The sequence below is a fragment of the Pteronotus mesoamericanus genome, unplaced genomic scaffold, assembly GCF_021234165.1.
Source record: "Pteronotus mesoamericanus isolate MK-2021 breed Mesoamerican mustached bat unplaced genomic scaffold, CSHL_Meso_final scaffold_137, whole genome shotgun sequence".
NCBI lineage: Eukaryota > Metazoa > Chordata > Mammalia > Chiroptera > Mormoopidae > Pteronotus > Pteronotus mesoamericanus.
In genome coordinates this window covers 2,353,040-2,370,188 of record NW_026555306.1, presented here as the reverse complement: position 1 = coordinate 2,370,188, position 17,149 = coordinate 2,353,040, and the positions used below count along the sequence as shown (strand labels likewise).

At 58.4% G+C, this 17,149-nt stretch overlaps 1 protein-coding gene and 1 pseudogene across 1 annotated transcript; both read right to left on the bottom strand.

Moving 5' to 3' along the window:
* Positions 1-2,564: 2,564 nt before the first annotated feature.
* LOC129082669 (60S ribosomal protein L23a-like) lies at positions 2,565-4,769 on the bottom strand (annotated as a pseudogene).
* On the bottom strand, positions 4,005-15,228 carry BCAM (basal cell adhesion molecule (Lutheran blood group)). Its single transcript, XM_054588584.1, has 15 exons — positions 15,117-15,228; positions 13,123-13,244; positions 12,316-12,544; positions 12,159-12,229; positions 11,829-11,925; positions 11,573-11,755; positions 11,151-11,287; positions 10,609-10,765; positions 8,303-8,418; positions 8,060-8,201; positions 7,732-7,868; positions 7,444-7,588; positions 7,214-7,358; positions 6,218-6,335; positions 4,005-6,121 (listed from the first exon to the last, which is right to left on the bottom strand). Exons 1-15 carry the CDS (start codon positions 15,196-15,198, stop codon positions 6,116-6,118), a joined length of 1,887 nt encoding a protein of 628 aa, XP_054444559.1. The 5' UTR covers positions 15,199-15,228; the 3' UTR covers positions 4,005-6,115.
* Positions 15,229-17,149: the final 1,921 nt, after the last annotated feature.

Below are 17,149 nucleotides of genomic sequence, written 5' to 3'. Positions count from 1 at the left end.
CTTGCCCCTCGCGGTGTGTTATCCTCACGTTTCGGGACTTCTCACCTTGTCCTCCTCTGTTTCTAATAGGACTCTGGGAGTCGCTGCATCGTTTCTTTCTCAACTTCTCTGTTTCTCTTAGTACTTCCGTCTTTATGTCTCTCAGTATCTTTGCGTCGTCTTCGTCCCTGAATTTCTCTGTCTCTGAGTCTTTTATTCCTAACGTCTACGTGTCCCTTTGTGTTTCTGGACTCTCTTTGTCTTTCTATCACTGTATGTGTTTCACTTGCTTCCCGTGACTTTTTTCCATGCCTTTGTCTCTGTTTGTGTCTCTGCTTCTGTGTGCTTATTTTTTCTCTGACCCTGTCTGTATGTGTGTCTCTCTTTCCGTGTCTCTTGTTCCTTTCCACGTCTTTCCACGTCTCTCGATGTCTGTGCCCCGGCCTGTTTTCTGTTCCTCCCTCAGTGCATCCATCCCCGCCCCCGCCCCGCCCCGCCCCGCCCCGTCCTACCTCTGGTCCGCACTGCCTCCTTACTGCGCCCGCCCGCCCGCCAGGGGGCAGCACAGACCGGCCCCCCGCGCTCCGCTTTCTCTGTGGGCCTGGGCGAGGGTCCGGCCTCCAGACACCACCTGCCCCTCCCCGTGTCCTTGTCCCACTTCTCTATCTTCCCAGCCTCCTCGCGTCTTTGTGTCTCTCGCTCTGACTCGGCCCCTTTGTCTCTCCCTGGCAGCTCCCCCTCCTCCCCACCCCCACCTACCTCTTCACATTCCTTGGGCTGCCCGGGGGAGCTGGTGAGGCCGCCCAGCGTGCCGGGGTGAGGGCGGGAAGCAGGAGGCTGAGGAAGAGGATGCCACTGAGTGCTTGTAATCCCTCTTTTCCAGCTCCTTTCGGGCAAGGAGGCACAGAGCTGATTGGCTGGGGACAGACGCTTGGAAGCTTCCTAGCAAAGAGTACCCTTAGACTTGCCCTCCCTCCCACCCGCCTATGCACCTGAACCCAGAAGGGCAAGGTCTCAAGTAGTGGAAATTTATTGACTGGCATTCACAGCTTGGTGATAATAATATTAATAAATGTATTTAGCACTTACTCTGTGCCAGCCGCTGGTTTAAGTGTACTCTGATTCAAGTGTGCACACAGCACCCTTTGTGATAAGAAAATTGAGGCACCGAGAAATGAATGACTTGGCTCAACATCACAGAGTTACAAACGGACAGATCCAGAACTGACCGGCTTCTCTTGGTTAATTTTTCTCAAGAACCCCATGAAGAGGACATGTCTCATGATCTCCACTTCACTGAAAAGTACACTAAGGGAGTGTAGGGTGGGACTTCCAGGAAATGTGTATCTCAGGCCTATCACAGCCTGGTATGAGGTTGGCTGGACAAGTAGGTGCATAATAAATATGCTTTAGATCTTTTTGTCCTCTCCCTAATCAGGGGCCAGACTGGAGGGTCAGGATCTCTGGGTTTGAGTGCCAGCTTTGCTGCTAATTGGCTTTGTAAAATTCTGCCCCCCCTTTCTCCCTTGAGCAAAATAACCAAGTCCAAGAGATTTCCTCCACAAGGCCCGCCTCGTACCCATGCTTCTCCAGGCTCAGCTCCCCTGGCTGTTCTCTGTGGGCACAGGTGAACCCAGGAGGCAAGCCTCAAGAGGGTAGGCTGGAGTTTCACCCTGGCTCCCAGTCTCACGTATAAGGCTGAGCACTGCTGTGTTTGTTGACAAATGACTGGGTGAGTTCCATGCCTGGGGAGCTGACTTCCAGTATCAACAAGTCTCAGAGATGGTACTTCACTGAAGAGTCATAAACACGAGGAGGTAGGGGCACAGGGCCAAAGGCATCCTGACGGAGCTGTAGATATATGCCAAGTTGTAGACAGATGAAGATTTTCTACTGCATATGAGGTCAATGCCCATAACACCCTCACTGTGCAAGGGCCAGCTGTAGTCTAGCTGCCCAGCAACCTCTTTCCTAGTTTCATCTCCCACCCCCACAATTTTTTTATGGGGAATCCCCTACACTCAGTCCTTATGATTCAGAATGAGCCTGACCCAGCCCTGGCCAATCAGAGCATTTGATCCCCTGGCCACAAGGATTGGTTCAGGGATGAGCATGTGGGTCCTATTCCTGTCCAATGAGAATTGATTTTGAGCCTTTTGCTAGAACTAGTAGGTAAAGGACACCCTCTTTTAGTGGGGGCTGCTAAATTGGTAGGGTAGAAATCTACTACTGTGGAGGGCACTGGAGATAGAAGACCCTGTCTGCACATGGAGAACAGCAGAGCCGAGAAATGGAAAAGGACAACTTTCTTTTTCTTTTTTAATGTGTTCTTCTTTTTACTTTTTAAGATTTTATTTATTTTTAGTGGGAAAGGGAGGAAGGAGAAAGAGACAAACATCAATGTGTAGCTGCATCTCGCCCGCCCCCTACTGGGGACCTGGCCCACAACCCAGGCATGTGTCCTGACTGGGAATCAAACCAGTGACCCCTTGCTTTGCAGGCCGGCCCTCAATCCACTGAGCCATACCAGCCAGGGCTCTTCTTCTTTTATACTATAAAAATTTTTATATTTAGAATTAGCCAGCTGGACTCAGTTTAGATGATCCCAATTTTGTTAGTAACATCCGAAGCATCATAGTCTGGAGACAGTCGAACATCTGCCTTCTCTCCCTCAGGCCGGATCAGGGTATTGACCTTGGCCACGTCAATGTCACAGAGCTTCTCCACGGCCTGTTTGACCTGGTGCTTGTTGGCCTTGACATCCACAATGGGCACAGGTGTATTGTCTTCTAGCTCCTTCATGGCTGACTTGGGAGTCGGGGAGCTTGATGGCGGCATAGTGGTCAAGCTTGTTTCTCCTGGGGGCCCTCTTCTGAGGGTGCTTAGGCTGCCTTGGAGCTGCAGTGTCTTAGGCCCGCAGAAGGCGGGTGGCATGTGGATCTTCTTTTATTTTTTTGTGGCTGTGGACGCCTTTTAGCACTGCTTTCTTTGCCTTCAAGGCTTTTGTTTTGGCTCCAGTTTTGGGAGGGGCAGCAGCTTCCTTCTTTGCTTCGGGCACCGTCTTTGTGACAGGGCAAGGACAGCTTTCTGATGAAGACTAGTTGAGCCCCTGGATCCAGCTATGCCTGAAGGCAGTCAGTGTTTGATATTCCGGGTTATATGGATGAATAACTTTTCCTTTGCACTTACACACATTTTTGGGGTTTTTTTTTCATCATTTGCAATCAAACTTATCCTTACTAATAAAATCTATACAAGTTCACAAGAGGCACAGAGTCTTGTAAAGCTCCAAGGCCAGGGAAAGGGTAGTGAACACTTTTCAGAATCCTTCAAGATGTGCAAGCTTTGAAGGACAGGCAAGCATTGTTACAGAGGGTGGGAAATAGGGAAGGCCAGACATTCCAGGTGAGGCAGATACTAAAGTCACAAAGGTACAAGATGGGAACATATGTGAGAGAGGGAGCAGTGGGTGGGTGTGAGGAGCAACAGCTAAGAAGTTCCCGAATGCCAGGTGAAGGGCAGCTCGTGCTCCTGGGAGCAACAGGAAGCCGCAAAAGACTGATGAACAAGAGGAGTCTACTCTAAATTTGCCTTTCCTTCCTGGAGCCCCAGATCCTGCAGTTTACCCCTCCTCTTTCCCCCAGACCCTCAGCCGAGGTAGAAGGAGGGGTCAGACTGATGAGGGCTCAGGAAGCCATTTGTATACAAATTTCCTGGGATGCTATACAGATGAGGGATCCTATGCAAATATATGTCCTCCTGGGAGGCGGGCCAGGACCCTCCCCTCATTAACTTGGGGACCAGGTGCTGGGCGGAGAACCCCTTCCTCCCTGGAGTTCCCTTTCTCCCCTTCCTCCAGAACAGCTGTTCACTACCCCTCCAACTCCCGGAATCCCCTCTCACCCATGTCTATTCTCAGAATGGGATCTCTTTCCACCTGGTCCCTTCCCTGGATCAAGGGCCTCTACTTTGCTTTTCTCTGTCCCTTTATTACCATTGGATACTACTACTACTACTACTACTACTACTACTACTACTACTACAAAACATGTACCAAGCACATACTCTGTGCCAGGCTTTGTACTAAACACTTTCTACTGTCGTCTTATCAAATTCTCCCCATCACACTATGACCCTCTGTGTGTCTGCTGTACTTTTTGAAAAAGAATCTTCAATTTTGTCATCGAGAGAACAATAAAGTCACACGAACAAGGAGACAGACGAAACGAAGGATGGATATTAAAAAGCAACTCATTAAGCCTGTTAGACCGATTAAGAATGTGACGTCAACACAGACGCGAAGGATGAAAGGACCCAGTAAGTCCCAAGTTCCATGTACCCTTAAGGTCCTTCCCTGTTGGTGACCCCGGCTCTTTCACGAGCCCTGTGTTCAAGTCACGCAGGTAAAAGCCAGGTGCGTTTGTCCCCTGAGTGACCCTGGCACCTTCCAGGTGCAGAACCCTCGGGCTCACCTTCCGCTCTGGGGGTCAAAATCTCATCACGGTGTGAGAGAGACCGGACACAGGGCCATGCATACCCCAGAACTCAGGTGGCAGGGGCCTTTGATCACTTGTACCCCGAACTAAGTGTGTTAACCTGGCCTATCTCTTCTTGCTTCTTGCAAATCATGTTTTAAACTGATTCGACAAACCATGGGATTTGAGCACCTGAATCAGTTTGGTGAGCTCCTCCGCTCCGGGACCTCTGGGCAGGCTGCTCGGATCACCTAGTAAGAGGCTTCCATAGCTTCTCGCCAGTTTCCCACAGGCACGAGATTCCACCTTGTCCATTTTGTGGTTGAGCACACTGAGGACAGCAAGGCAGAGTCACTAGCTCAGGCCAGAGGCTTCCGAGCGCAGGGACCTCCCTGCGCGTGCGTTCCGCAGGGATCGTCACGCCCACGCCTCACAGCGGCCCTCCGTGGGCCCAAGCGTGATGTATCTCCGTTTGATGGGCTCGGGGTCACACACGCCCACCTCCACCGCTGCTTCTGGGCAGCTCTCAACATTTTTTGACTGTAATTATCTAATGATCTCTCTGCCTCCACATTCTTTCTGTGTTTCTCTGTCTGCCTCTTCCTCCCTCTCCCTAAATCTTTCAGTGTGGCTCTAGAGCTCTCATCTCTGAGCTGCTCCTGTCCACCCTCCTATGCTCCCTCCATCCCCAGGACTTTCTATTCCTCTGACTCTGCCTCAGGCCTCGCTGTCCCTGCTGTCCCTTCCCTCTTCCCCAGGCGCCTCCGTCGGGGTCGTCCAAGCCACCCCTCCTCCCCCAGCTGCAGGAATGATGCCCTACCCAGAGGAGGCAGCTCCATGCCTAATTCCATCCACTCTACAGCTCAGAGAATTTTTCCTCTCACAGCTTCAATTCCCTCTGGGGCTCTGGCAAGAGAATCTTGGAACTTTTACTTAAGGGGACAGCAGCCCAGCCACCAGGCAGACACTAGTCCTCCAGGGGCCATTCTCAGCGGCCCCTGGACCCCAGGCATCCCTCTTTCATCCTCGGCGGCTGAGTCACCCTCTGCTTTCTCTCTCTCTCTCTTTCTCTCTCTCTCTCTCTCTCTCTCTCATTTCTTTCTTCATGACATCCGACATCTCCCAGCTCTTGCAAGGGGCCTGAGGGAGCAGAAGGGAGGGGAACGTCACCTGAGCCCCTTCCCCTCTCATCCCCCAGAGGAGGCCCCGGCCACAGGATGGTGTCGACGTGACAGACAGCGTTTATTCCAGACTCCAGTGTCCGTGATGAGGGGGCACAGCGGGGGTGGGGATCCAGTGTCAGACTATGCAGCAGGGCGTCAGGTGGGGGGACCGGCAATGGAGGCGTGGGTAAAAATAGCCTCGGCCAGCCGACCCTCACAGCCTTGTCCCAGGCCGGGTCCTGGGCTTGGGTCCAGGAGCTATTCTGGGGCCTGGGAGAGTCATACTCCCAGGAGGAAGGTCCCCTCCCACCCTGCAGCGCACCCTCCCTCCCTCCCCACAGTGTCTGCAGGTCCCTGCCCAGCCTGCAGAGGAAGGAAGGGAGGGCCGGAGAGGGAAGGCCGGGAAGGCGGGGGTGGGCAGGGCGGGAGCAGGGCTGGTTCTTTGATGCCTGCAACTCCAGGTTGGGTCCAATGGCTGCCTCTTGGAGGCCCTCAGGTTTAGCACTGGGGAGAAGATGGAAAGGTCAGCCTGTGTCCATGGAGGCTGCACCCCCGCCCCCGCAGGAACCCTCGCACCAGGGTGCCCGGGCCTTCACCCACCTCATCTCCGAAGCCCCCACTGCCATGCCTGGCTCCTCCAGAGGTGCCTCCCATGAGAAGGCCCGTCTGCTCTGGCTGTTGGGACCCTGAGTGGCTCAGCTCTGGATCCCCAGGTGGCCTGGGGACGAGAGGCAACACGTTGGAAGCGGTCCTAGCTGGGAAGGAACCGGGGATGGGGCTGTGCTGGGTAGAGATAGATTGGAGGGTGGCTGGGAATGGGCTGACGACGGGGTAGCGGGTGGTTGTGGCATCGGGGTTAGGGACACATTGGGGCTAGCATCCAACGTGCTGCTAGAGCTGGAGATGGTATGGTGACTGGGGTCCGCTCTGGGGGCGGGTTAGACGGCGCCGACGGGTTGGGGTTGAGGGCGGCTGACCGTTTGGTTGGGGTTGGAGATGAGGTTAGACAGGGATGGGTTTGGCGTTAGGGCTGGGGACGAGGTGAGCCGCAGGGGCTTTTGGGATGGGGACGCAGTTGAAGCTGGTCAGGGGCGGGTGATTGGGCGGAGCTGGGGCGCGGTTGGGGGACAAGTCGGAGTGGGGACGAAGTTGGATTTCAGAGTTCAGGGAGTTCGGGCTGTGGCTGGGTTGAGGTGGGCAATGAGGAGGGTCGTGCTGGGGTTGAGGATGCGGTGTGGTCGGGCGGAGCGGGGGTTAGATGGGACGGGTTTGGGGACAAGGGGAAGACTGGGACTGGAGACGGGTTTGGAGGTGGGGGTGAGATGGGGTTGTGGAGACTGGGGAGGCGGCTCAGTGGGGGTTGGAGGTTTGAAGATGGTTATGGGTTGGATGGGGCGATCGTGGGTGGGGAGGAAGATGGGAGAGGGGATGGCGACGGACTAGGCCCTGAGGCGGGACTGCATTGCATTTGGTCTGGGGTTGAGGATGGGATGCTACTGAGGTTCTGCACGGGCTGGGCTTGAGGCTGAGTTCAGAGTGAGACCTAGGGATGGGGTCGGGTTACAGAGGTCAATTCCCAGGTTGTGGGCCACTCACGGAGCCCCCTTCTCCCCCCGTCGGCAGCAGCCCGGGCGCCCCTTGCGTCTCATGCAGTAGAAGGCAGCGACCACGAGGAGCAGGAGGCCCACGCTGACGGCCACGGCCATGACAGCCACTCCAGCCTGGGAGGTCTGGGGGGCCACTGTGGGGACAAGGACAGGAGGAAGAGCTCGGCCAGCAGCGCTCGTCTGCCCCACGGCGCCTGCCCCACCACCACGGTTACTCACGAGTGCCGAAGTGGAAGACGTGCCGGGCGTTCCCGTGCGGGTTGGAGGCCTCGCAGGAGATGCCGTTTTGGCTCATGGTGTTGGTCAGCTTCACGGTCAGGGTGCTGCTTACCCAGCCCTGCCCTCTGGGGACCGACTCTGTGGGCTATGGAGGCTTGGGTCAGGCCCGGGCCCGGGGGATCGAGGGCAGAGGTGACGGCCAGTCCCTCAGAAGGTAGGAGAGAGGACATGAGGGGCAGGGTCCCCTGGGGCCCCAGAGGGTTCGGGGTGGAGGGGAGGGTCCCTTACGCTGCCGCCCAGTTCGCTCCAGGCGAGTTTGGGCTCCGGGTAGCCGCGGGCAGAGCAGGCCAGCCGGACCTCATCTCCCTCTCGCCAGCTGCCCTCTGCCTTGGGCTGAGTCTCCTCCGGCCTTAACTCTGGTGACCCTGTGGGTGGTGGTGAGGAAGGGAGTGAGGGGGCAGCGCAGCGGGCAAAGAAGAGAGTGAGAAAGAGAGGAGGGGGAGAGGAGTTCAGGAGGGACTGAGGGACCCCCTAGAGTCCCTTCCGGTTGGTCCTGACCTCCCGCCCCACCCCTCATTGTCCCCACCCCAACCTGCCCTTGCCCCGGCCCCCAAACCTTCGACCAGCAGCTTGAGGATCCGGGTGCGACTAAGGAGGGGGACCGTGGGCATGTAGGCCTCGCAGACGTAGGTGCCAGCGGAATCGAAGGTGATGGAACTGAGTGAGAGCGTGGGGCCGTCCCCCAGGGGTACCGAGTCCTGTAGGGTTGGGGGTGGGGAGAAGAGGCCAGGTGGACCGTGAGAAAAGGAGGGATGAGGGGAGGGGGGGTCCCGTGGCCTGGGACTCCTTTCCTTCTCACCTTGGTCCAGCGTAGAGCAGGGGTGGGAAGGCCTTGAGCGGAGCAGTTCGTGGACACTGTCTTGCCCAGGGTTGAGAAAAGCTCCTCCTTGTCGCTAAACTCGATGGGGTCCAGGTCTGGAGGGGATACAGGTTGCCACTTACCCGGACCCTCCGCAAGTTGGTTGGGGCGCTCAAGGGCTACTGCGGGTGCGGGCATGATGCACAGCTGCCAGCAGAGGATGCCGCGCGCCCCTCTGCCATGCAGGCCAAAGCTCGAGCCCGTCTAAGAGGCTAACTCCAGAGTCTGTGGCCGCCTGGGCCACTTTCCCCCAGAGCTGACGTGTGGGCCCAAGGTTAACGGATGGCCTTGGAGGTGTGAGGTGTTCCTTCTCTGACTTACCGCCCAAACCCCTTTGCTCACACTTAAAACCTTGCCTTACCCCCCCACCAACTGCTCTTTCTTTCATTAAGTCTTTCCCTGCGCTGCCCCGAAAATGGATCCTTCCACTTCTGCCCACCTCTGAACACCCCGTCCAACTGCCTTGACCACAGCGGTCACCTCCTCACTGGCCTCCCTGCCAGGCAGGACTCCAATCTGCTCTCCACTGAGCAGCTAGAGAGATCTTTCCAAAACACGAGTCAGCTGGCTGGTGTGGCTCAGTGGATTGAGCGCTGGCCTCTGAACGGAAAGGTCACCGGTTCGATTCTGGTCAGGGCACAGGCCTGGGTTGTGGGCCAGGTCCCCAGTTGGGGGCATGTGAGAGGCAACCAATCAACGTGTTTCTTACACATTAATGTTGCTTTCCCTGTCTTTGTCCCTCCCTTCCCTTCTCTCTAAAAGCGAATAAATGTAATCTTTAAAATTAAAAACAAACAAAAAAACACCCACACTGGTCAGCCCTTCCCTCTGCTTAAAATCCTGTACTGGATCCCCCGTGGCTCCCAGAGGCTCCCAGTCCCCATGGTATAGAGGCCAAATTCCTTGACAAAGCCAAAAAATCCCACCTGGTGTGACTGAACCCCGCCTCCCTCTTCGACCTCATCTCCCATCCTCCGTCCCTGCACCCTGAGCTCCAGCTACCCTGTTCTCCTCTTGCCTTTCTCCAGCACACCAAGTTGGGTCCTCCCTCAGGACCTTTGCACTCGCTGCTCCCGCTACCTGAAGTGCTCTCCTTCTTTGCAGTTTGGATTGCACAGTGTCTTATTCAAACGCCCCCTCCTCAGAGAGGTTTGTCTAACCCCCTGTTGTGGACACTCAGATTTCCCCCTCAGCTGTTGAGAGGGACATCAGCTGTCAGCCCTCAGCTGTCAGCCCTTTCCGGCAACTGCCTCAGCTGCAGAGAGCCCCTCGCTCAAGGTCACTCCCCCTTCCTCAGGCAGCCCAATAGCTAATGACTGGTTGATATGGCAGGACCAAAGCCAGGCCCCTCTGCCCCCAAGGGGAACATCCTAGCTTCCACGTGCCCTGTGGGGCCACACAGAGGCCTTCTTAGACGGCAGCCCAACTCCTTCCCCCGTCCAATCCTGCTTCCTTCTCCTCCCCACCCCCAGCAGACCTGGACGCTAAGGCTTCCCATAAACTTCCTGCCTGCGTATCTCTGAGTCAGAATCTTCTTCCTGAGGACACAACCTGAAAACACCACCCCCGACTATTCCTTATCCTATTATTCTCCATTAATCCCCGCAGATGCAGGATTCATACTGCAAAGTGTCCTGTTTAGCATGGGCTATCTGTCTCCCCAACTGGGCTGGGAGCTCTGCGGAGGTGGGGACTGGGCTGTCTTGCTCACAGATGTGTCACCAACATCTGGCACAGGGTCTAGCCCCAGATAGGGAGACGTTAAAGAGTGCCGAGGGGGAGCAGTCTTTGCAAGGGGCTCGGGGTGGGCAGAGGGCGAGTGGACGGACAAGGCTTCTTAGAAAATGGGAACCCAAGAGACTGGTCAGAAATGGATGGTAGTAGAACGATGGGGAGGTACCATGGGAAGGAGAGACGTTTGGGTATGATGAGGAAAATGCCTTGATGGGGAGAAGGGTCAGCCACAGGTGAAACCAGACAGGTGGGCCTTGAAAGCATGGAGGCACCTGGGCTTTCTCTAGAGGGCACTGGGGAGCCAAGGCAGGTTCTGGAACAGGAGAATGTCAGGTTTGCTTTGGAAAGGGCTCGCTGGCTGCCTGGTGTGGGAGTATGAAGGGGGCCAGGGCCGGGTCCCCAGGGGGAAGGAAGCGTCTGGACCAAAGGGAGGCAGGACTGCAGGGGTGAAGGCGGGGAGGCAGCAGGTGCCAGCACCCCCCCCCCCCGCCTGGTCCTCCCAGGGCTCTCACAGGCCACGCGCAGCTCCAGGGTCTGGGAGAGCTCAGCGTCCTCGGCGGCATCGAAGTCTTCGGCCCTGCAGCCGTAGGTCCCGCTCTGGCTCCGCTGCACCTTCTCCAGGGTCCAGTTCCCTGCGGGGTCTGCTTCCAGCATTTTCTCCTCCTTGTCCTGGGTGGCCAAGGATGAGGAACCTGGCTCAGAAGCCACCCTGGTCCAGTGGGGTCATCACGTGAAGTCAAGGGACACCTAGGTCAAAACCAGTCCTCTTGACAGGTCAAGGTGTCCTAGGTAGTGTCATATTAGGTCAGACCCCCCGCAAGTAAGGGAGCAGAGGTCTTTCTAGGCCAGGGGTCTCCCAGGTCAAACCAAGTCAGGACTCTCTCAAATTCAGGGACTTCAAGTCAGAAGTCCTGTCAGCTCCTGGGCCACCGGCCAGGTTCCTTGCTAGGCCAGGGCCACCAGGTAAAAGGTCAGAACTTGGTGCAGGTAACTAGGTCAGTAGGCCACAGAAGTCAGGGGCTGGGGATTCCAAAGGAACGACAGAGTGAGTCACCTGAAGGCGGTAAAATATGTACTCCGGGCTGGGGTTGCCATCCCCGCGGCAGACCAGCTGCACAGAGTCCCCCTCGCGCACCCAGCCCTCTGCGGTGGCTGGGCTGTCCACCCAGAACTGCACGTGCTCTGTGGGATCTAAGGGGAAGGGCAAGGGGAGCGGATCAGTGCGAGATCTGGGGACCCAATGCGGTACAGGAAGATGCGGCACGAAGTTCAGTTGTACTGCAGGGGGGTCAGCGCTACGAGCGGGGGTCCGAAGTCAAGTGGGGTCCGTGCTACTCTTTGCAGCCAGCACACATTTCAGCACAAGACAGGCGAATGGAGGGCCGGAGTGTGGGGGCCAAGGCTGTCTCGCGGAGGGTTGGGTCTCAGTGAGGTGTGGAGTCCGAGGTCAGGGAGGCCGGGCCAGCACAGACTCACAGTGCAGGGTGAGGCGGAAGGCTTGGCTGTCCAGGTGACCGTGCCGGCCCTGGGGCAGGGTGTAGTGCGCGGAGCAGTGGAACTCGGCGTCGCGGTCGTCCTTGTGGAGCCGCAGGTAGAGGCTGCTGGTGAGAGACTGCAGACCCGAGGCCTCCCGCACAGTGCGGCTGGTTATGTAGCCATCTGGGAGGGAGGGGGTGTGGTCAGTCAGCCCCGCCCGGACGCCGCCCCACCCACTTCTAGCTGCACCACTCACTCGAATTCATCTCCATGGGCAGCTGCAAGGCCTCCCCGTTCCGGTACCACTTGATCTGAGGGGCTGGGTTTCCGTTGCGGCTGTGGCATGTGGCGATCTGAGGCAGGCGTAAGTGTGGCTCTGAGCTCTGGGCCAGGACTCAACCCCGGGTCCCCTGCTCCGTCGGCAGTTCTCCCCACTCAGGTCCAGGGTTCTGGGGCCCCAGCCCTCTCCTCACCCAGGGCATAGGAGTCTGGCACCCACGCCCCTCCATCCTTGTGACCCAAGATTCTGGGACCCTCCAGCCCTCTCTTCCTCCAGGATCCTGGAATCAAGGTGGGTCTGAGCTACCTCCTGGGCAGATTCATCTGTCACAGACAGCGTCCCTTTGTTGGGGGAGACGTCGGTGGCCTCTGGTTTTGCTATGGGGGAGATGTTGCTGTCAGGAAACCCTTCCCAGGCTCTCCCCCGCCCCCCACTCTCCCCCAGGGTGTCCACAGACACTCACCAAATACCTGGAGCCTTGAGGTGGCTTCGGCAGTGCCCGCTGCCTCCGCTGTCACCACGCACACATAGTCCCACTCGTCGCTCACCTGGGCCTCGGCCAGCACCAGGCGCCCCGGGGACTCCAGCTGGTATGGGGGACTGCGGCCCCTGGCGTCCTGCACCCTTGCCTGGACCTCAGAGCCCTGCACTTCGGCCTCGGCCAGGAGGTGGCGCGCCCCGGAGCGGTCAGTCTGTGGGTGAGCCGGGCCTCAGCTCAGGGCTCCCCCCGCCAGCGTTCTCAGCATCTGTCTCTTTCCCCGTCCCTTTCTTCCTGCTGCTCTGTCTCTTTTCCCCGTGTTACCTCTCTCTGGTCCCTCTGCCCCTCCCTCCCCCCACTCCCGCCCCTGTCCCCTACCCATTGTCCTGTTTTCCTCTCTCTGCCTCCCTCTTTCTCCATTCCACTCTGTTCCCACCTCAGTCCTTCTCTCTCCCATCCTGTCTCTCTCTTTCTTATTTTCTCTCCTCTTTCTGTCTCTTTGGTCCCACCCAAGCCTTGCTTTCTTGGTGTCTGTCTCTGAATGTTCTCTCCCAAGAGCCAGCACTTTGAAGGGGGACTAGTCTCAGCTGTGCCTGGGCACCAGGGGAAGCTGCAGAGCACCTTCCCTTTGCTGGGCCTCAGTTTCCCCATCTGTGAAATGGAAAGGCAGCGAGGTGGAGCTCTTAGGATCTTTTGGATTCTGATGAAGGAGTGACTATTTGCAGCCCCACTTTGCCCTGGCCTTCAGATCCCCCTCCAGCTATGCCCTGGCCCCCAGCCCAAAGCACTCACCAGGAACCATTTCAGCTGGTACTGTCTATGGGCCCCCAAAGGGGTGCAGTCCAGGGCGACGGGCTCCCCCCTCATCACCTCCACCAGGGGGGGCACAGACACCTGCAGCTCAGCCAGTGCACCTGCAGGAGGGCAACAGAGCTCTCGCCCACTGCCACCAGTGGGGAGGGCCCTTCAGGGAGAGCCCTTCTTCCCCAAGGACAGAATAGTGCACGCTCCCTCCCCCTCAGACCCAGGAGTCCAGGCCCCTCAGCCCCTCTTCCCTCAGACCCAGCAGCTCCTGTCTCCCTCCGTCGCTCATCTCTGTGTCTCTGAGCTCAGACCCCATCGGCATTTCTCTCCACATCTCTCTTTTTACTTGCAGAACTGAGGGCTTCTCCCCTGGGCCACGCAGGTCCCTAGTGGCCTCCACTCAGTCTTCTTGGAGTAACATTGCACCTGTCCCTGCTTTTCTGACTCGACCAAACGCCCTTCAAGGGCAGGGCCAGGGCTCGCTCATCCTTTTGCCTCCATCATCCTACGCAGGGCCTGGCACACAGTGACACGGGATAAATGTCTCCATCTCTGCCTGTGTGTCTCTCATCCTGGGGCTCCATCTCTTATTGCCACCGTCTCTGCCTCTGTCTCTCTGAGCCCGTCATTCTCAGTCCCCATCTCTCTCAGCCTCTGGGCCTCTCCCTCACGAGTGGGAGGCTGAGGTGGGGTGAGGGCTTCGGCTGGGCCTGGAGCTGAGGCGGGATGGGTGTGTGGGGGTGGTGAGGGGGGACAGGGCTGGGCAGGTTTCAGGAATGTGGGAGGGACAGGCTGGCTGAGACATGCCCGGCCTGGCGCCAGAGCCCCCTGCCCGCCCCTTGCCCCCCCCACCCCCGCCCCTTTGGTAGAGCAGGGAAGGGGGTAAGGTGGGAAAGGCGGCAAGGCCTGTCACCTCAGAACAGGATGGGATTGGGGTCCGGGATCCGGAGTCCGAGGGAGGAAGAGCTGGGAGCCTGGACTCCTGGGTCCTGGGGGAGTAGGTGGCTGGGCCTGGATACTTGTCCCAAGACCCTGGCAGACAGAGCAGCCATCCTCATTGGGAAACCACGCTCTCTCACCCTCTGGGCTTGCATCCTGGCATCGGCTCTCTTTTCTTGGGGCCTCCCGTCCCTTCCCCGCCCAGCCCGGCCCGGCCCTGCCCCTGGAGACCCACTATTTGCCATGCTGTGCCAGGGGCCTGGATTCGTAGGCACCCGCCTCTGGCCCAGGCCTGGCCCGGGGCGGGCCTTGGGGGCCAGGCTGCTGCCCGGGGCTGCGTCTGAGCAGCGAGAGCAGGGTGCACAGAAAGATGCCTCGTATCTCCCCACCCTTCTGTGGCCAGGCCTCGGGGCCTTCTCCCCTCCGACCGGCACGCAGGTGTGTGGATTTATCTGGGGCCTCAGGAAGGGGGCGCTGTCACTCGGAAGCACTTTGTTCCCCTGTCACTGTCCAGGGCTGGTGCTCCAGCCCTGCCCTGAGGGAGGCGGGCTCTTTGGAGTCTGGTCTCCCAAACCCTCAAATGCATCAGACTGGCTGGTTCTAGCTATAGGGTTTCCGACCCTCTCAAAACTTGAGAATCTTTCAGCAGAGGAGCCCTCAGCTTTTGGTCTCCTGGGTCCCGGGGGAAGCCACTCCAGCCACTGCAGGCTTGGACCCTGGGGTCTGAGCTGGGCAGGGGGCCCCAGACCCAGATCCTGGAGCTGAAGGAGGAAGGGGCTGAGGGCTCACACTGCTGGGACCCCAGCGGGGAGGGGGGTTCTGGCTTCTCAGGCGGTCTCTAACCCACTGCTGCGGTGTCCCCAGCTCCTCTGCCTGGCTGTCCCCAAGTCTCTGATTGTGAGGGACACTCCCCATGCCCCCATATGCCTCCTTCCCAGGATGGCCAGATTTGATTTTCTGAGGTGGGTAAAGGACTCTTTCCCTTTTAGTTCCAGATCCCCAGAAGCCGCACCCCGCGCGCCCTGCTCTCAGCCCGAGCATACCTGGGTGAGCCCCCAGCAGCAGCGCCAGCACCAGCAGCCGCGGGGCCCTGCGCTTCCTGGCCCAGGCCTCCGGGGGCTCCATGTCCACAGCGGTGGCAGCAGCAACTGAGCCCCGGCTGCGGCCGGGGAGGTCGCCGCGAGGCTGGGAGGAGAAGGCCCCGCCCAAGCCCCGCCCCGCCCCCGCCCCCCCCCCCCCAACCCGCCGGTCGCACCAAACCTGGGCGCCGGGCCAGGACCTCCCACTGCCCGGAGAGGACCTCCCAACACTCTGCCAGAGCGGCGCTGTCTCTGCCCCTAGCCCCAGGCTGTCGCTCCTGCTGACCAGCACCCGCGGCGAATGGCTTGACGGACCAGTCCAGCCAGTGTGTCCTTATCTTGGACCTTACCAGAAAATCTCAAATCCTCTCCCCCTTTTGATCCGGGGCCTTGTGCATTTGACCCTGCACAACCAGTGGCCGGCACTGGCCTCTGAGCACAACCCGCAGCACCCAGCCTGACCAGTGGCCTAGAACAGCTTCTGCCAGTATGCCCCGGAGGGGCCCTTGCCGGTGGCCCGTGCTCTGGGCTGGTTTCCTGCCTGACCACTGGCCTGGACCCTTCAGTTTAATCTCATATTTAATGGTCTCCAAACTCAAGTTCTACCTGGGCTGGGGGGGTCGGAGCGCGGGGGTGGGGCGGGGGGGGCCCCTCTTTGGCTCTCCCCTGCAGGGCCCTCTCTCTTCCCCCATCCAGGGAATCCCAGGAATGCCGCCTCCCTCCCTCCCCCCCTTTCCCGCACTCCCTCCCTACCTGGGGGAGGGGAAGAGAAGCAGGCTGGCAGCAGCAGGTGAGGGGGAGAGGCAAGAAGGCCAGGGCACCTGAGGAAAGAGTGAGAGGAGCCCATCTGTGGATCAGGTGGAGGGATCACAGGTCACACTGAGGATCACAGATCACAGTGCCCAGGCTCCCCACAAACGGGGTCAGACTAGGGCAAAATCCCCAGACTGATGGATGGGGGGCGTCGGGGGTCAGGAGAGGTCACTGGTTACCAGGGAGAAATTAAGCCCTGGATATTGGTCAGAATGGGGGTAAGCCGGCCATGCTAGCAGAGCTTCCCCAGGCCTCTGATCATGCTGGGGGTCACTGGTAAGACAGGGTTTTGCCCATCAGGCACAGAGGGAAGGCTCAGATTACAGGTCCTCCTGGGAGTCAGACCGGGCAAAGCTCCTTTATCCATCGGTGATACAGGAGGGCAATTGTTATACCAGGAGAGGTGACCTTCTGGTATTAGCTGCGCCATTGCCTTGTCTAGGTCGCCTTCCCCCCTGCCCCTCTCCCCCACTGCTGTGGCAGGTGCCCCCCCTGGGCTCCCATAACCCCTAGGGCTCCCCTACGCCACTTCTATACACTCTGGGCCATCCCTATCTGGGGACAGACTTGTCTGTCTCCCCCACTGAACTGTGAGTCCGTGAGAGCAAGGCCCGCGGCTGTCTCGGGCACTGTTGTGTCCCCAAAACAAGGCCAGAAAGAGAGCAGGCCCTCAGGTAAGGTTTGCAAGGATCAAACTCCGGAGCGCACAGGCTCACATGCAAACCCCACTCAGGCTGGATCATAGGAGGACACGCGATACAAACTCACTCGTGGACAACGGCAGTCACATTCCCAAACAGGCTCACACACTGTGACTCCAGACACCCTCTCCCCTGCTCTTCCGCCCTGGCTTGGGCACCTGCTTCTCCGGCTGGATTCTGGTGGGCACCTCTCACCAGCCTCCCCGCTTCTGCTTTCCTCAAGAGCCCAGCCAGCCTAGCTTCTAGGGTAGGGAAACCCAATGTGGTGTCTGAAGTAGCAAAGCCATAAATACCAGCCACAGCCCCTGACAAACTTGCAGAAACTGGTACCGTGACATCACCTGTCCTTGTCCCCTGCAATTTATTACTGTTGAACAGCTGGAGGAATTCCATTAAAATGTGTGTCCGCTCATAGGACTCTTCTGCACAGATTTCTCCCCGTCTCCCTTCACTGAGTAAATGCAAAAGTCTACCCCCTGGCTC

Bases quoted from the DNA above. Each gene is read 5' to 3' on its own strand.
- BCAM (XM_054588584.1), bottom strand. From the start codon at position 15,198: ATGGAGCCCCCGGAGGCCTGGGCCAGGAAGCGCAGGGCCCCGCGGCTG. The intron at 8,419-10,608 runs GTGAGAGCCCTG...TATCCCCTCCAG, and splicing joins CCTGGAGCTGCGCGTGGCCT to ACCTGGACCCCATCGAGTTT. The intron at 6,336-7,213 runs GTGAGTGGCCCA...TCTCGTCCCCAG, and splicing joins CGGGGGGAGAAGGGGGCTCC to GCCACCTGGGGATCCAGAGC.